Source organism: Takifugu flavidus, chromosome 16 (genome assembly GCF_003711565.1).
Source record: "Takifugu flavidus isolate HTHZ2018 chromosome 16, ASM371156v2, whole genome shotgun sequence".
Classification (NCBI taxonomy): domain Eukaryota; kingdom Metazoa; phylum Chordata; class Actinopteri; order Tetraodontiformes; family Tetraodontidae; genus Takifugu; species Takifugu flavidus.
The window spans coordinates 6,258,630-6,276,449 of record NC_079535.1 but is presented as its reverse complement, the minus strand read 5'-3'; the positions used below and the strand labels follow the sequence as shown (position 1 = coordinate 6,276,449).

Genomic DNA, 17,820 nt, shown 5'->3' with positions numbered 1-17,820 from the left:
AACACTGGCAGTAAAAGTCTAGCCTGCAATTTTCATCCAAATTTTGCCTCTGAGCTCTCGATCACGATCATGACATCATCGTGTGGTTCTGATGCAGCTTTGTTCTATGAGCGATGGACCCTGGTTCTCCACTGAGGACCGCCGGGCACCATCATGGTGCTCTAAGCCTGTCACAGAGGAGGCTGGTTTATAGACGTTGCCAACCCCCCCCCCCCCCCCCCCCCCCCACCCCCACCGCCTCAACAATATCGATCTTTTCCTCTAAATCTTTTTTTAAAATATGACATTCAGTAGACCGCACACGACACAACGGGCCCCGACAGTCCTCTGAAATCTAATATCCACCCAGACGTCCGAACTCATCCTCCGTTGGCTTCTTCTTTGATGTCCCACCAGTTTTCGATGAAATCCATCCAGTAGTTTCCACATAAGATCGATCAACCGACCGACGGCACAGACCAAAAGTTTACCAGAGACGTTGAAGCATCCGCCGTCCCTCTGTCTCTACGGGCTCGACCCACCGGGCCTCAGTCATCACACCGCTTGACCGTGTGGCGACAGAAGAGCTCAGCAGTCGGCCCATCTCTGCTACTCTCTGTGATTTCAAAATAATCCCCCCACCGGGATCGTTTCATTTTCTTATCTTAAGACTCACATTTACTACTCACACCTTCCGATTTTCACACAGCCTCCACGTTCTTTCCCTGAGAGCCGGCAGGAGGCGCGTCCGTGGGCCAGCGCGCTCCACGTGGCTGCGCTTCAATCTCGCCGCTCTGCTTTTTATAGATCTGCTCTGTTCTCCAAACGTTCTGCAACGCTAACAACTCTCTCTCTCTCTCTCCGAAGCCTAGTCTGACCCGTTTTGGATGGAGCAAGGCTGAAAATCTCGGGTCTTCCTGAATTCAAACGGTGCCACCGGAAGATTAGAGCTCACAAAAGAAATCGGGATGGGGCGACAAAAGGTATGTGACAGCTCTGTCATAAGCCCCGAACATGAATACCTGGCGTTTACAGCGAGGCAGCTGTCACCCGCCCTTTATTTCTCCCTCGTTCCATCTCCCTCTCTGCACAAGAGGTAGCCGTATCGGCCGTACCGAGCGGGTCATTGATTTTCTGTCAGCAGTGCAAGGACTGAAGGCCCATTAGGCCGGGAATGGACGGACAGACGGACAAATGTTCACTCTCACACACACACACACACGTAATATCATTTGATGCACCCTCAACTACTCTGGCAGTAAAGCGGTTGTTCCAGCAGTAGATTTGGCCAAGATAAAAGAGAAATTTAGCACTGCAAGATCAAAGCAAAAGAAAAGAGCGTAGAAGACGGAGGTGCTTTTATGTAAATATAAAGGTTAGAGCAGTTCCACCTGGTCATGTTTAAAGGTGAGATCAAAGGGGAGCCAACATAGAGTTGTTTACCTTTGAGCCTTAGCTTGATTAGCATAGCAGGAAGGCGCTAATGCGTTTTTACACTTTGCTGGTCAAAATGTTGAGTCATAAACGTCATAAACCAGCCGGATGGCCTGGAGACCTTTATGATACATGCATCTTTCCGAGCGAATTGGAATAACGAGGAAATCGGCCACTTAACCACACTTGTTTTCCTTGACACGGGCGATTTGTGGGAGAGGCTTCACAGCAGGAGTGTGTAATTTTTAAGTCTGAGCGGAGACACTCAAGGAACGTCATCCGACTTCTTTCTCACACTTGAGGGTGCGCCCTCGAGTACCACTAGAGGCCTTTTATGTGGCTATTTTTACACGCTGCATTGTAATCCCTGTGAGTAGTGCAGGGGTCCTTCCTGCACTGGGTAGACCAGGGTTTGGACTCACTTCCTGCCCCAGTTCTGTTCCTGTTCAGCCAGGACACTTGGCTGTATCAGTGCATCAAAATTGATTTGAAGTCTCTCTAGAGACCCCACAATGATAGTTACATCGAGTGTGTGTGTGTGTGTGTGTGTGTGTGTGTGTGTGTGGAAGGGGGGGGGGGGGGGGAGTGAAGGACATTCAGTTGATTGATGGCGGTCCAGACATTTGTTAAGAGGCTCCAGGTGGAAAGCTGTTATCAGCTGCAGGCCGCAAGATTACCTCCTGCAGCTTTCCAACTTTCCCCCATAAATCCTCCCATTCACACTCTTCCTCCAAACACTCACATACACACACAAATGCAGTGTAAAACTTTGGAAAACCTTGTACGATTTTTACATGCACAGCGATTTTTTCTTTCCTCCACCGGCTTTCTCAGGCATCTCCAGGCGTCCTTCTGTCTCTCTCTCTGCCTCCTTTTAGCTTTCCCTTATTCCCGTCTGTACCTTTAGGTCAACAAACTGATACTCCTCCTCTGACTGACACATCGTGACCCTGGAATTCTCCGGGCCCAAAGGATTCGCTCCTTTTTCCGTCGCTTCATGTGCTACTTTTGACAGTTGTGACACCAGAAAATGAGATGTTAGTCAGAGCAGCCGTTCACCTCCAGTCTGCCCGGAGGCTGAGCAAGAGGAGGGCTGGATAAGGTTAATTGGTTGTATTCCGACAGTTATTATCCCCGATATTACGATTTCATTTTTATACCAGTGGTCTGCTGATAAGTCAAGCCAGACTGCTCATCTCAATCTTACAGGCAGCTCTCATTTTCCCTCTGTAACTCTGCTTTGTGAGTTTCCCGTACATCCCTCGTATAACGACATTTTGTAGCCTGGAGGAAGTGAAGATGATGGGCTTCTCCGAGGCGGAGGACTGAAAAGCGGGAGCCGGATTTGAGAGGAGGCGAGCTGAAATGCTGGCAAAGGCACAGAGGAGCCCTCTCGGGCTGCTGAAGGGCACGACGTGCGGCCTGCAGAGGATGGCGGCGGGATGGATCCAGGCGGCATTCCGAAGCAGATAAAAGCGGCTCACTTCAAAGGCAAACGTGCCGTGAAGTCAGAACCTCTGTCTCTGTCTATTAGCTCCAGCAGAATCAAAGCTGTAAAGTCTCTTTTTTAAATGAGCGTTAAACACACACATTTTTCTTTTGTAAATTCATGTCACTGGGAGTACTGGAGGTTACTGGAGGTCGTACTGGGGTGCAGCTTCTGGAATTCCTACTGAATGCATTCAAAAGTATTTCCTCTCTGTTTGGGGATGTTGTCCGACATTGTGAGCTTATTTTCCCAAAGAAAAAGTCAGAGCTTCAAGCGAACAGGTCCGTTTATTTTAGAGAAGCACAGTGATGGAATGTTCTAGCACTCATGACTCACATCCGTATTTGTTCCACAAAAGTGAAAGAAAAGACGTCAATTATATGCTAAAGAAATCATATTTGAAATTGCCCATTTTTGCCCACACTGCACTGTATACAGTCATGTTTCTATTAGCACATTGCTAGCTATTGAGTTCCAATAGAACACACTGTTTTTACACTCCCCGCTAGCTGATATTGGTCTCTTTCTCTTTTGTGGAGACTAATTTCAGGTACCCAACGTCTCAGGCGTCCTGCTGTCTGCCAACCTTCCACCCCTCATTGCACCGAAGCGCGCCTGGGAACAGCCTCCTACCATGACAACAGGCAGAGGTTCCAATTTTGCTAAAAAATGCTGACAGACAAAACAACACACAACAAATGAAATTGATTGCAGGAGGGAGAAAGGGAGGACGTATGAAGTGCGGAGGGATGACATATGGACGGACGCAGTCCAACAGACGAGGAACTGGGAGGACATTTGGAGGATACATCAGGCAGTTACGAAGCTATTTGGTTTCTTCTACAAGACCACCCAAGTGTCACTAATGGACAAAGTAGGGGCTGGTAAACACATTTCTGTGATGGCACAACACTGCTGAAGGGAAAAAAAATATATTAAACTCTCTTCACACGTCTCACACCCTCCCAACCCCTGTCTCTCACGCCGCCTTAATTACTCATTTCTTGCCACTTCGGTTTTCAATCTTTGTCTTTCTTCGCTCGCTGTCTTCCTCCACCCTTCTGTCATGCTTCCATGTCTGCCATTCCGCGGCGCTCCCCCTCTTTCACACTGCGGCGCACCGAAAAATGGGAAAAGGAACACGGCCATATGTGAGGGGACGGCAAACAGAATCGTGCTCCCGATGTCCCTGCAGAGACATTTGTGGACGTTTGGCCGGGACGCTCAGGGGCTGACCAACCTGGCGGCTCCTTTATTAACTGTGTGTCCAAAAGATCAATTTTATTTATTTCTTTTTATTTCTCTTGGAGCTTTTGCTGTTGTTCCTGTAATTGGGGAAGAGTGCAGTGATGACGTTACTGAATTAGGATCCCAATGTGGACAATAGGACAAATATATAACCAAAGTTTGTGGAATTTCATTTTATTTTTTAGGTTGTCATGGACACAAAAGTAGGAAATACAGATTTTTACTGCACAAAAACGATGGTGTGACCTTTGACACCCGACCCCCCTCTTCCTTTATTTTTCTTTAATTCAGATGTTACAACATTTCCACTGTGGCCTGTTTCATACGAGCGCCTTCATGAACCTGAACTGCAGGTTATTTGCTGAATCATGATTTGAATTGTTCCAACCACAAAGGCCGCCTCCTGCACGTACAACAACTGATTATCTGCAGCCTTAAATAATAATGGAATAATTTGTCCCGTAAAAAGTCGCGCCTGTGTGTATTAAATCATATTTCCAGGCCACAAGTGCAACTCCACTATTGTGCATTAAAATACTCCTCAGCGGCTCAATGAGTGCTTGTTTTGACACCACTTTGCACTAATGCTGACAGTGTGACACCGCAGCTATTAGCTCCTTTCCCAATCCCGCCACACACTCGCTGCTATCAGGAAAAGTGTCAGAAGAATATGCTTAGCGCGGTTTATGAGCTTGTGTGTGTGTACGCCTGCCTGTATTTAGCAGGGTGACACTTCAGATTGTCTGTGCGTTGCCACGGGCACCATTGCTGGTTGAGGGTGGGGCTTGTCAGGGTGTAACCAGTGGGAGCATTCCTGATGTTTACACAGGCCCGTGCTAGCACCTATGCTACATGTAGCATGTGGGATCGTGCGACGATGTGAGCATCCTTCTTCTGAATGTTAATTCATCAGAGGGGCATTAGTAACAGACCAGAACACCTCCATCTGCCGCTGTGCCATCCTTCCAGCGGCCCCTCATCCTTTTAAACATCCCTTTTTAATCATCTCAACCTTATTATCACTGTTAGTGGTGTGCAAACTGGTCTGTAACTAACAAGTTTTTCTGTTTTTTTTGTTATTTGTAAGGAGTCAAAAGTCCTGTCATAGCATCGCTGTGTCACTTTCAAATCAGTGGTTCACTGCATTTTCTTGGTTTCGCGGTCTGTTTTCCCTTCTTTCTGTATCTTCCTCCACGTCTTTGCTCTTCGGCTCACACACAACAATGCTTTCGCTTTCAATTTTAAAGATAAATATTGGGCGATGTGAAACCAAGTTGTAGCCACCGCTTAGAGCAGTCTTTTCCACCGCTTCTCCCTTTCTGTCCAAATATTTGCCTGTCTCGCTGTTTCCGTTTCTTTCTCGCACGTGGCTGCCTTGATCGTGGGGGAACGGTAAGAGGGAACACAATAAGCCTTATCAAAACAGTCGCTGAATTCACTGAGATAAGGAATTCATTAAGTACCGCCGCTAATGATGTGCAAAGAAGTGAAATTACAGCAAGGACAAAGACAATGCAAGAGGGTAGAGGGGGTACTGGAGCGGGGGGGGGGGGGGGGGGGTAAAAGGGACGTGATGGAAGGGCTTCCTCCTCCTCTGGCTTCTCCTCTCAACAAGTCAAAGAGCAGAAGGCCTCAGTCACAGGACGATGCTGCTGCGTCCCGTCTCCTCTCCCCACTTTGTCTTCCTTCACTCACCACAGGCTGCAGAGGTTGCGAGTCAACACACTAATGCATGTAGAATGATGGTTCTCATGCTTTTATAGTCCAGAACATAAGCAGGGAACTCTAATCCCAGTGTCATTGCTTAACATTTCACTCTAACACACACACACATACGCATCTGCCATCTGCTACCAGCGCTGCCCTATGTTATAACCCCCTCCATTCCGCCCTGGATTATACCCCCTCAATATTTACATTTTAGCAAATCCAGCATGCAGCCTCTGATAGGAGCCATCTCTAATCTGAGGTTGTGTGTGTGTGTGTGTCTGTGTGTGTCTGTGTGTGTGTGAGTGATTTGTTCTCTCTCACTGTGAGCACAGCATCAGCGACCACAACATCTGTTCAACACAGGGACTAGATAGCAGATCTGAGCGCATCATCTGACCACACACACACACACACACACACACACAGACATGAACTTGTAAACAAGGACGCATCTGTCCATGCTGCATTCTTGTCGTTATCATGTTGGCTTCTGTGAATTTGTCGCTTTCCTGTAGAGGATCGCAAAGATTTTTGGTGCATTTTGTGACGCGTAAATCTGGGCTGTGGGCATAAAGTTGCCGATAGATTCAGGTTGTATTAAGAAACTGTTACAAATGATTCCCCTAAAGTAGATCATGGTTGTTATGAACCAACCACCGAGAATGTGTGAGTGTCACTAAGCATTGTTTGATTAAATCTTAAAATCAGCTGGTCCTAAATCGCTCTCAAACTGTCAGCAACAGAAAACAGGTAGTACCCAGGGATAATTATATATATTTTTAACACAATGAAAGTGGACCTATGTGACTATGTCTTGTTGAAATTGATTGAATTTAAGGGCTGTTTTCTTATACACCAAATCAAATAACTCATATTGTGCAAAATGGTTCAAAACAAGCTTTTGTTATCTTTAACATTAGCTCACAAACACAAAACCAAGTATCAAATGGAAATAATTTATCACAGTGACACAAGAGCTTTTTTAATTTAGGGGGGGGGGGCACTTCAAGGCAAAAATTGCAACCAGTGCTCAAGCTGCTTCCAGTAATGACAAAGATGTTGGAGAAAAACAAAAGGCTCAAATCAAATTAATTTCCAGCACAAGCTGATTGGGAGGACTGATGCAGTGATGATGGTCTGTTTTCTTGAAACAGGCCAGTCGGGGACAGCGAGGCTACTTCCTGTTTCTAACCGGAACTAAGTGTACATCTGGAGAAAGGTCCGTCTGCTCTCCAGGTGTTTTAACCGCTGTTGCGCTTCTGTGGCGGAAGCGGCAGACAGGTCGGTTCGGGGAGCCGGATAATGGATCTCTTGGCTCAATGGAGCAGCAGCGGACTGACAAAAAAAACCGAGAAATAATCGGGTAAAGCTGGGAGGAAGCGCGGGGTGAATCCGCCGGAGTCGACGCGCGCTGGCACGTGCCCGCCTGGCTGTCACGTCCCGCCGCTCGCCGCGGAAGCAGACGGAAACCACTCGTCATCTCCGTGACAACCAGAGCGCGAGAGAGGAAACGTATCCATCATAAATCGGTGCGGTGATGAGCGAGCTCCCCTCGTCTTTCCGGTCGGCGCGCTCGCGCACAATGCCTTCATATTTCATCTGCGTCATCAGGAGCGACTGTCTCAGCCGGTCCCCACGCTGTCTCCTCTCGGCGACATAATCTCGCATTTCCCTGAAACCAAAGCAACTGCGAGGCCCCCGTGGAGCTAATGTGCGCCGAACTGCAGAAAACAGCAGTGCACACACGCTGACACTCAAGCGCTTAAGTATATGTTGCAAAGAGGAAAAAATAGGCTAGCGTGGAAAGTAATTTTTGTTGTGGAGTGGGAACAACGCGTCACCCCATTTCAATCAATCTAACCTCCTATTATAGACTAATAATACAAAAGAGATTGAGTGAAATCTTGAAATGAAAAAAACGGTGACGCACAAAAGTATTCCTGGGTGGGGAAAATGGGTGTTTGGCGCCACCTGGCGTTTAACGAGCGTATGCCTTTAATGTGAGGACGAGATATTGGCTGTGTATTCTGTAAAATACGGTTGATAATATAAAATACAGCAACATGTTATTAGAGGTTTTGTCTCATCTCTTTCTTTACAAAGACATTGTTTTCTTGTAGCCATGTGTTTGCTTAGCACAACCCTTCCTAAAATTACTTTAGATATATTCTTGACCTGTAATCTATTATATTTCTTGTGGGCACGGGTATATTTTTTTCCAAGCTGCATTTTCTTTTGCATTAATCAGCTTGGTCCACTTAAATACATGTATGTGTTTATTGATGTAAGTGGTCACAGTAAACGCAACAAAGCAACTTGTCTTAGTGAGTTAAACACTAAAAGTTCTGTACTGTAATTATTAGTGAAAAACGTGTAACAGTGTTGTTTCTGCAACATTTTCCTTGGCATAAATAACTAATAAAACTTCTCATAATTAATTTCAGTGTTTGTGGGCTGCCTTTGTTCACCCGGAACTGTAAAAATTGATTTAAAGCAACAAAAAGATGACCTGGGGATGTTGTTTGTCAGTTTCCTTAGTTTTGTCCCAGTGTGTGCCAGAGTCTATGCTCTGCAGGGCCAGCAAGTGGCCATTCACCTCAGGGGAGCGCCTGTGCACCACAGATCAAGCCCTGAGCAATAACCCCCCACCACCACCCCCCAACAGTTTAAAGTGAACAAACATTTTTCTTTTGCAGGGGAAGAAGTTTAATTACAGGTGCCTTCTATCGCAAAAATAATTTCAACAACAAATTCTATGCGTGCAAACTTCCCATTCTGTCACTTCCTGGTCTCACACTTCCTCCTGTCTCACCTGAGCTCTCATTGGAACACCTGATCCACTCACCCTGTCACCCATCTCCAACATGCTCCTCAGGGTTTGCATCCTCTTCATGTGGTTCCACACAGGTAAGACCGTGCATCCAAATGTAATCCAGATTCTTAATGAGCTCTTTTCTCTTCTCTCCATGACAGTGAAGACCTGGACATCCTCTGCATCCCCCAGATGTGTCACAGATGTTGAGAGGAGCTCCTCATCAGCAGAAGGTATGAGGTATTATTTTTATCTGATTTTACTTTCAGAACAGTGATGGTTCCTATTATTTTAGATCTTTAGATGTGGTTGCAGGTGGCCTCTGAGACAGAATGAGAGTTCAGGAATGTATGGAAATTCCCAGTTACTCATTTGAACTCATTTACTTCTACTTTTTACTATGATTTTATGACAACATTAGCATAGACCGCACAAATGCAGTACAGCCTGCCACCTTGTTATTGGGTTAAATTGAAATTAACTTAGACACTAAAGTTCTTTAAAGTGAGTGTAGATGTTGCCCTGTGATGAACCAATGCACAAACAAACAAAGCTTCAGCCAGCATGTTTGCTCATAAAAGGGAAGCAGAAACCACATCCTCTATCCTTGGTTCACTGCTGCTGCCTGTTGTTGCAATCACACTAAGAGGGTGAGGAAACGGTGGCTCAACATGGCACAGAAAGAGGCTGCAGGCGAGGAGCTCATCATTCCGGTCAGGTTGTGGACACCAGCTGATTCTGCCACAGTTTATGGTACAGTCTGTAAGGTTCCTCACACGTCTCTATGTGTTGGCGCCCGCTTGTGTCTGCATCTCCACCTCCTGGTACCCCGGCAGCACCTGGCTCCGGTTCCTGCTGTCCACGGAATGCTGCAAGGTGATCGTGGTTGTGCAGCCCTCTCCTTTCTTCAGCTTCCTGATGTGGGCCAGGATGTACCTCCGGAACTTCCTGGTGGCGAAACAGTACACCACGGGGTCCAGAATGCAGTTCACGCCCATGAGGAGCAGCGTGATCTGATGCGCGTCGTTGATCGCCTGGCGGGTCTCCTGGCTCCAGTCCACGTGGCCCCAGCCCTGCTTGATCTGCAGCACCCCCAGCACCCAGGCGCCCTGGGTGACATGGTGGGGCAGGAAGCACACCACAAAGACCCCCACCACCGGCACCAGCATCTGCAGGGCCCTGCGCTTGACCCCCCTGGGTCTCTTAGAGGACAGGGAGTCGCTGCGCAGATGGACAGATTTGGCGCTGGATGAAAGCAGCGCCTTAGCGATGAGGAGATTACACACCAAGACCAGGCAGAAGACCACGAAGAACAATGCGATGATGATGAAATGGGTGGCGGCCACCGTCTTCTTCTGTGAGTCCGTCTGGTTCTGGTAGCCCTCGAAGCAGCGGATGACCTGGTTCTCGTCTGTGTTGGTCCCGGGAGCCACCAAATGCGGGATCGCCATGGAGATGTTCAACATCCAGATGAGGACACTCACAATGATGCCGCGCAGTCTGTGGTCCGAGGAGGCGGCGTCCAGGGGTCGGGTCACCGCCCAGTACCGGTTCACGCTGATGGCCCCAAGGAAGAGGATGGAGCAGTAGGTGTTGATGAAGAAGAGCGAGCCCGTGAGCCGGCACATGAAGTCGCGGTAGACCCAGTTTCCGTTGCGATGGTAGTAGCCGATCCAGAAAGGGAGGGCGCACACAAACAGGAGGTCGGCGATGGTGAGGTTGGTCATGTAGATGCGGATCTCGCCCATGGCCTTGGCCTCGCGCATGCAGCGCAGGATGAAGAGCACGTAGATGTTGGCCAGGAGGCCGAGGACGAAGATGATGCCGTAGGCGGGGGGGAAGAGCTTGTACCGGAACTCAGAGTCCAGGAAGTCCTGGCTGTGTGACGCCATATCTGTCCGTCTGTCCGTCCGCTGTTCATGGTGGAACACGGCAGAAAACAGCGGAGACTTTTTTAGTTCCATCATTCCCAAACCTCGTTATTCGTACGCTTCCTATAATGTTGCTTATGCGATATGTGTCAAGCTCGCCACCTTCTCTCTTTTCTTATCTTCTGCATCTCCTCCACAACATTTTTGCTCACAGACAAATCTAACCTCATTCACAATTTCAGTAACATTTGTGTCTGTTAAATAATCCTCTTTATCTAAAGAGCAAAGTTAATGATTCAAGGCTATTTCACATTATTTATTGGAATTTATATTACATGCATCCCTTCTTAACTTGTGGTTAATTTAAAAGAATGACATAAAAAAAACCACAAATCTAAATGGCATTTATGTCCTTTTTTTAGTACTAAAGCTAGTCAATAGAATTTGAAGTTACATTAGGTAAACTCTTAAGAGACACAAGGAATAAAAACTTACCAGAGCGCTTCCTCTTCTCTACCCTGTGTGAAGAGTTGAAGCATCCTGCTTGTCACGGAGTGAGCCGTGCCACTTACGCATACACTTCCTACGCACGCACTTCATACGCACGCACTTCATACGCACACACAAACATTTCATTTCCATTCTGTTCTGTCTAGGGTTACTCGGTTTAAGCATTTCAGACACACCACTTTTTACCCTAGCTCACCAGCAGGACATATTTCCTCGTTTGGGGAAACCGAAGGACTGGTCCATGATTGTATATATGGAGGGGTTTCGCGGGGTGCTACGGCACAATCTATTTTAGCGGGGGTGTTTTATTGGGGTAAATTGAACATGTATTTTACTGTGCACTGGGTGGTTGTTGGTGGTGGAAATTTGTTTTGGAAGTTTTACGCATCTTTTTGTATTTTCTTTTCGGTTGTAATTTTGTGTTTGTAAATGTATTAGTGAGCGTAATAATTTTGATAATTGGTTTCACCTGTGGGAGGGGCTACAGGTATAAAAGCCCTGTAGTAGGCCCAAGACAGGGCTTCTTGTTGGTTGTTGAGTTGGTTGGTCATTGTTTTGGAAGAAAAAGAAAATTGTTGGAAAAGAGTTAAAGTGGTGGGGTGTAAGAGTGTGCAGGGTCTGTACGTATTGTATGGATTTAGCCTGGCATCTTCTGACGCCACTTTATTTTTGGTAAATTAAAATACATTTTTGGAGGAAAGAATCTCCCATCTCCCTCTGTCTCCTCCACCGCCGTTCATCCTTGCGACACGTGGTGTCAGAAGTGGGATTTGGAGTGAGACAGAACAAGGTAACAAAGATGGCGACGAGGAAGAAGGCCTCTGACGAGGCAGCAGCAGCAGTTGGGGACGTTGCGGTAGCGACAGCAGCCAACCCCAGTGAGTCATCCCTGGACCGGCTGGCAAAAATGTTCGAGTCCTTCATGATGGTGCAGCGGGCCAGAGATGACAAGCTGGAGAGAGAGTCAGCCCAGCAAGCCCAGCAGTATGCAGATCTTGCCCATCAGGTGACCCAGCTACAGCTGGATGTGGAGGCAGTGCGAGAGAGGAAGACCAGTCCAGTTCCCTCTCATGGGGCTACAACAGAACTGCCTGCAGCCACCGCCAGAGGGGGTAAGACGCCATACAAGCTGAAGATGGCAAAGCTGGAAGATGCAGACAATATAGACCATTACCTGATGACCTTTGAGAAGCTGGCAGCAGCCTGTGAGTGGCCAAAGGCAGACTGGGCAATCCACCTTATACCACTCTTAACAGGCAAAGCCAGGAGTGCTTTCATTGCAATGGACCCTGAAAACAACACGGACTTTGACAGACTGAAAGAAGCCATACTAAAGAAGTACGACATTAATGCAGAGACGTACCGCTCACAATTCAGAGCTCTAGATACCAGCCAAGACGAAACACCACAAGAACTGTACATACGCCTGAAAGACCTTTTTTGTAAATGGGTGAAGTACGACAGCTGCAGCAAAGAGGCCCTCATGGAGACCATGGTGCTGGAGCAATACCTGCGCATTCTCTATCCGGAGGTGAGGACCTGGGTCAAGGAACGGAACCCAGCAACAGCAGCAGAGGCCGCCACCATGGTGGAGAACTTTGTCGCCGCACACAAGGGCTCCAAGAGGTTCCGCTACGCTGGAGTGTGGGACCACCCGCCCTGGGGTAAGTCTGATGGTGTTGGTAGAGGATGTGGTTCTGGTAGCTACAATAGGAGCGCACAACCCCCTCCCCAAGGCAGTGTTAAGTCCCAAGGGGTGTCTTGTTTTAACTGTGGTAGGGAAGGCCACAAGAGCCCGGCTTGCCCCCTCAGGAAGCCCAAACACTCCCATCTGTGTTATGTACCCAACCCTAGCCCACCCCTTAAGAATCAGCTTAGCAGGGATCCTGTTATTACAGTGGAGCTAAATGGTAAACTCACAAAGGCCTTAGTTGACACGGGATGCACCCAAACTTTGGTTCAAGCAGATTTAGTCCCCCTTGAGTGTATAAATGAGAATGACAAATTGACCATTTGTTGTGTTCATGGTGATCAGACTGAACATAGTACAGCAGATGCATATGTCAAGGTTTGTGGTCAGACGTATCTGCTTAGTGTGGGGCTGGTTCCCAAGCTGCCGTACCCAGTGTTGTTGGGCCAAGATCTCCCTGTTTTGTCAGACCTGGTAGGTAGGACTGCCTTGGCCTGTGTAGTGACTAGAGCGATGGCAAAGGCAAAACCTATTGACATGGCAGATTTTCCTTTTTATGGTGAGGATGTTCCAGTTGAGCCAGCATGCACCAGAGAAGAAAGATGTGCTAAGCGTAGACAGACAGTGGAGGAGATTATAGAGCATTCAGACTTGCAGAATGTGACAGATGTTGATCCCCCTAGCTTGTCTGATGCAGATGTACGTTTTTCTGGTGATATGGCAGATATACAACGTGCAGATCTGACGCTAGCCCCACTGTTTAAGAAGGTAGAGGATGGTGTGTGTTTTCTCCCCGCTCTTGGAAAGGAAGTTTTCATCCTGCAAAATAACATCTTGTACAGGCAGAGCGAGGATGGCTTACAGCTTGTTGTGCCAGAGAAATATAGGACACAAGTGTTAGAGCTAGGCCACACAATCCCTTGGGCAGGGCACCTAGCTCACATGAAGACTCTATAGCGCATCGGCAGACGTTTTTACTGGCCAGGAATGTTTGTACAAATCAAAGAATACTGCAGGTCATGTCCACAATGTCAATTGGCAGGAGCCAAAGGTTTGGCACGTGCCCCATTAGTGCCACTTCCTGTTGTTGACACCCCGTTTGAACGGATAGGGGTAGATGTTGTTGGTCCCCTGGAGAGGAGTAGGTCAGGGAACCGCTTCATTTTGGTTGTTTGTGACTACGCCACCAGGTATCCAGAAGCCTACCCCCTAAAGGTTGTCACTGCCAAGCAGGTTGCCTCTTGCCTGCTACAGTTGTTCTCCAGAGTAGGGATTCCCCGTGAGGTTTTAACAGATCAAGGTCCCAACTTCATGAGCAAAACACTCCAACAAGTGTATGACTTGTTAGGGATAAAGCGCATCAGAACCACTCCCTACCACCCACAGACTGATGGACTGGTAGAGCGGTTCAACCAAACTCTGTTGAACATGCTCAGACAGTTTGTGGATGACAGTGGAAAGGAGTGGGACCAGTGGCTACCGTACCTGTTGTTCGCGTACAGGGAGGTTCCCCAAGAATCAACTGGGTTCTCCCCTTTCGAGCTGCTGTATGGACATCAGGTGCGGGGCCCACTGGACGTGCTGAGGGAGACCTGGGAAGGAGAGACGCCGCAGCAGACGGACATCATCTCCTACGTCCTGAAGATGAGGGAGAGGCTGACCGCAGTGACTGCAATGGCTCAAGACAACCTTCGCCAGGCTCAACATCGACAGAAGTCATGGTATGACCGGTCTGCTCGCACACGCCGTTTCCAGCCTGGTGACCGGGTCCTGCTACTGTTGCCCAGCTCTGACAACAAGCTGTTGGCGAAATGGCAGGGGCCCTACACTGTGACACGCAAAATGGGAGCTGTGACATACGAGATCGACATGCCAGACCGTCGAAAGAAACGGCAAGTCTTCCATGTCAACATGTTGAAGCGATGGAATGAGCGGGTGGAGCCAGAGGTGCAGTCGGAACCACAGCAGGGGGCGTCAGCGCTGATGATCCGAGCGGTCCAGGAGGAAGAGGAGTGCAGCGAACAGTACCTGCCAGGCCGGGAGGAGGAGTGCCAGATGGACGTCAGTCATCTGTCAGAGGAGCGCCAGCGTGACCTCCACTACATCCTGCCAGAGGGTCTCTTCACTCAGCGGCCTGGGCGAACAGAGCTGGTGGAGCACCATGTGGTGCTCAAGGACGATAATCCTGTGCGGCAGCCATGCTACAGGGTGCCAGAGCGACTACTGCCGGTCCTGAAGGAGGAGCTGGACATGATGCTTCAGCTTAGGGTCATCGAGCCATCCTTCAGCGAGTGGAGTAGCCCAGTTATCCTGGTTCCCAAGAAGGATGGCAGCCTGAGATTTTGTTTGGACTTTCGCAAGGTCAACATGCAGGCAAAGTTCGACCCCTACCCCATGCCAAGGGTCGACGACCTGATTGAACGACTGGGCAAGGCCAAATACCTAAGCACATTGGACCTGTGCAAGGGTTATTGGCAGGTACCGCTGGCAGAGGGCAGCAAGGAGCTCACTGCCTTCAGAACACCATTTGGACACTTCCAATTCACAGTTTTACCCTTTGGCTTGCATGGGGCACCGGCGAGTTTTCAGCGATTGATGGACAGAGTTCTCAGGGGGACGGAGAGCTTTGCTGCTGCCTACCTGGATGACATTGTCATCTACAGCGCCACCTGGGAGGAGCATCTCGGTCATCTGCAGCAGGTCCTCTCCTTGGTTAAGGAGGCGGGCCTTACCATCCACCCAAACAAGTGTGCCTTGGCCAGGGAGGAGACGTCCTACCTGGGCTATGTGCTGGGACGGGGTGTGATCCGCCCTCAGGTGGGGAAGGTGGAAGCCATCATGGTTGCAAAGCGGCCAACCACCAAGAAGCAGGTGCGGTCGTTCCTGGGTCTTGTGGGTTGGTACAGGCGCTTTATACCAAACTTTTCAGCGAAGGCGTCTGTACTGACAGAGCTGACCCGCAAGAGCCAACCCAACAAAGTGGAGTGGACGGAGGAGTGCGAGAGCGCGTTCCAGGACTTAAAGGACTCTTTATGTCAAGACCCGGTGCTCCTCAGTCCAGACTTTGAGAGAACATTTACGGTGCAGACCGATGCTTCAGAGAGAGGCCTGGGTGCGGTCCTCTTGCAGGGGGATGAAGGACAGTTGCAACCAGTGGCTTACATTAGCCGGAAGCTGCTACCCAGAGAGCAGAACTACTCAACGGTCGAAAAAGAGTGTCTCGCAATAAAATGGGCACTGGACTCCTTCAAGTATTATTTGTTGGGGCGTAAATTTGTGCTCGAGACGGACCACAAAGCTTTGTCCTGGCTGGGGTGTATGCGGGACACAAATGCTAGGATCACAAGGTGGTTCTTATACAGCCATTTGATTTTGATGTGTTGTACAGAGCAGGGAAGATGAACTGTACTGCTGACTTCCTCTCTAGGATGCCACAGGGGGCATTTTCAGAAGGGGGGGGAAATGTCACGGAGTGAGCCGTGCCACTTACGCATACACTTCATACGCACGCACTTCATACGCACACACAAACATTTCATTTCCATTCTGTTCTGTCTAGGGCAGGGGTCGGCAACCCAAAATGTTGAAAGAGCCATATTGGACCAAAAAAACAAGAAACAAATCTGTCTGGAGCCGCAAAAAATTAAAAGCCTTATAATGAAGGCAACACAGGCTGTAAGTGTCTATATTAGCTGTATTAGCCTACTTTCCAAATGGTAAGTAGGCCACAAATACATAATGAGCATTCATGATTGTAGCTACACCGGTCCAATGAAATAATGGCCATGCATCATACAGATGTCTTTTGAAAAGAACCCTACAAGTGACCTATCAAAGGAAACATACATAAAGAACAATACATTTTTAAGCCATTTCAACAATAACGAATTGAGACATTAAATGAAATTATGACCATTTTAAAAATGTAAAATAAATATTGAATGAATTTTTCAATTAACATGTCTCTCAGACAGTTACAATGATGAAATGTTTATTTTCCTGCCGCGCATCCTGGAGAGAATGACGCCCCATGTGACCACTCTGCTGTACGATGGTGCTTTAAGTTTAACTTCCATTATCATGGGATGTTGAAAACTTTAAGAATGCTTGTCACGTTTTTCTCCTACAGAAATTATATTAAAACAATTCCCATTTTTTTGAAAAAGCTCCAGGGAGCCACTAGGGCGGCGCCAAAGAGCCGCATGCGGCTCCAGAGCCGCGGGTTGCCGACCCCTGGTCTAGGGTTACTCGGTTTAAGCATTTCAGACACACCACTTTTTACCCTAGCTTACCAGCAGGACATACTTCCTCATTTGGGGAAACCGAAGGACTGGTCCATGATTGTATATATGGAGGGGTTTCGCGGGGTGCTACGGCACAATCTATTTTAGCGGGGGTGTTTTATTGGGGTAAATTGAACATGTATTTTACTGTGCACTGGGTGGTTGTTGGTGGTGGAAATTTGTTTTGGAAGTTTTACGCATCTTTTTGTATTTTCTTTTCGGTTGTAATTTTGTGTTTGTAAATGTATTAGAGAGCGTAATAATTTTGATAATTGGTTTCACCTGTGGGAGGGGCTACAGGTATAAAAGCCCTGTAGTAGGCCCAAGACGGGGCTTCTTGTTGGTTGTTGAGTTGGTTGGTCATTGTTTTGGAAGAAAAAGAAAATTGTTGGAAAAGAGTTAAAGTGGTGGGGTGTAAGAGTGTGCAGGGTCTGTACGTATTGTATGGATTTAGCCTGGCATCTTCTGACGCCACTTTATTTTTGGTAAATTAAAATACATTTTTGGAGGAAAGAATCTCCCATCTCCCTCTGTCTCCTCCACCGCCATTCATCCTTGCGACACTGCTGTTGTCATTCCTACAGCCAGTTCACAGGAAAACCTTTAATGGTGCAACGTGTCTCGCCACACCTACTGCAGCCTCTGATGAGGGCTGGACCTGTTGTAACCTGGAAGCCTTTCCTCACTGAAGGAGGGGGAAAAGAGGGTCTAGGAAAATTAATGATGATCGGTTGTCCAACATGATTTTAGTGAGCTTTTACCCGATTACTAAATTAATTATTATTGTATTAATA

The 17,820-nt window shown here is 48.0% G+C and overlaps 1 protein-coding gene and 1 long non-coding RNA gene across 4 annotated transcripts; one reads left to right on the top strand and one right to left on the bottom strand.

Annotated features, from left to right (window-relative positions):
- The first annotated feature begins 352 nt into the window (after window positions 1-352).
- On the top strand, window positions 353-4,698 carry LOC130540091 (uncharacterized). Its single transcript, XR_008954308.1, has 2 exons — window positions 353-962; window positions 3,442-4,698. It is a non-coding gene; the product is annotated as an uncharacterized LOC130540091 (long non-coding RNA).
- A 4,253-nt stretch (window positions 4,699-8,951) lies between these two features.
- LOC130540089 (platelet-activating factor receptor-like) lies at window positions 8,952-16,298 on the bottom strand. 3 transcript variants are annotated; one of them, XM_057058979.1, is made up of 3 exons: window positions 16,245-16,298; window positions 11,039-11,126; window positions 8,952-10,585 (listed from the first exon to the last, which is right to left on the bottom strand). In XM_057058979.1, exon 3 carries the CDS (start codon window positions 10,562-10,564, stop codon window positions 9,455-9,457), a length of 1,110 nt encoding a protein of 369 aa, XP_056914959.1. In that variant the 5' UTR covers window positions 10,565-10,585; window positions 11,039-11,126; window positions 16,245-16,298; the 3' UTR covers window positions 8,952-9,454. The 3 variants fall into 3 exon arrangements, with proteins under 3 accessions (XP_056914959.1, XP_056914957.1, XP_056914956.1); XM_057058977.1 differs by having other exon boundaries at window positions 11,039-11,149; window positions 16,268-16,298; XM_057058976.1 differs by lacking the exon at window positions 16,245-16,298 and having other exon boundaries at window positions 11,039-11,780.
- Between the last annotated feature and the right edge of the window lie 1,522 nt (window positions 16,299-17,820).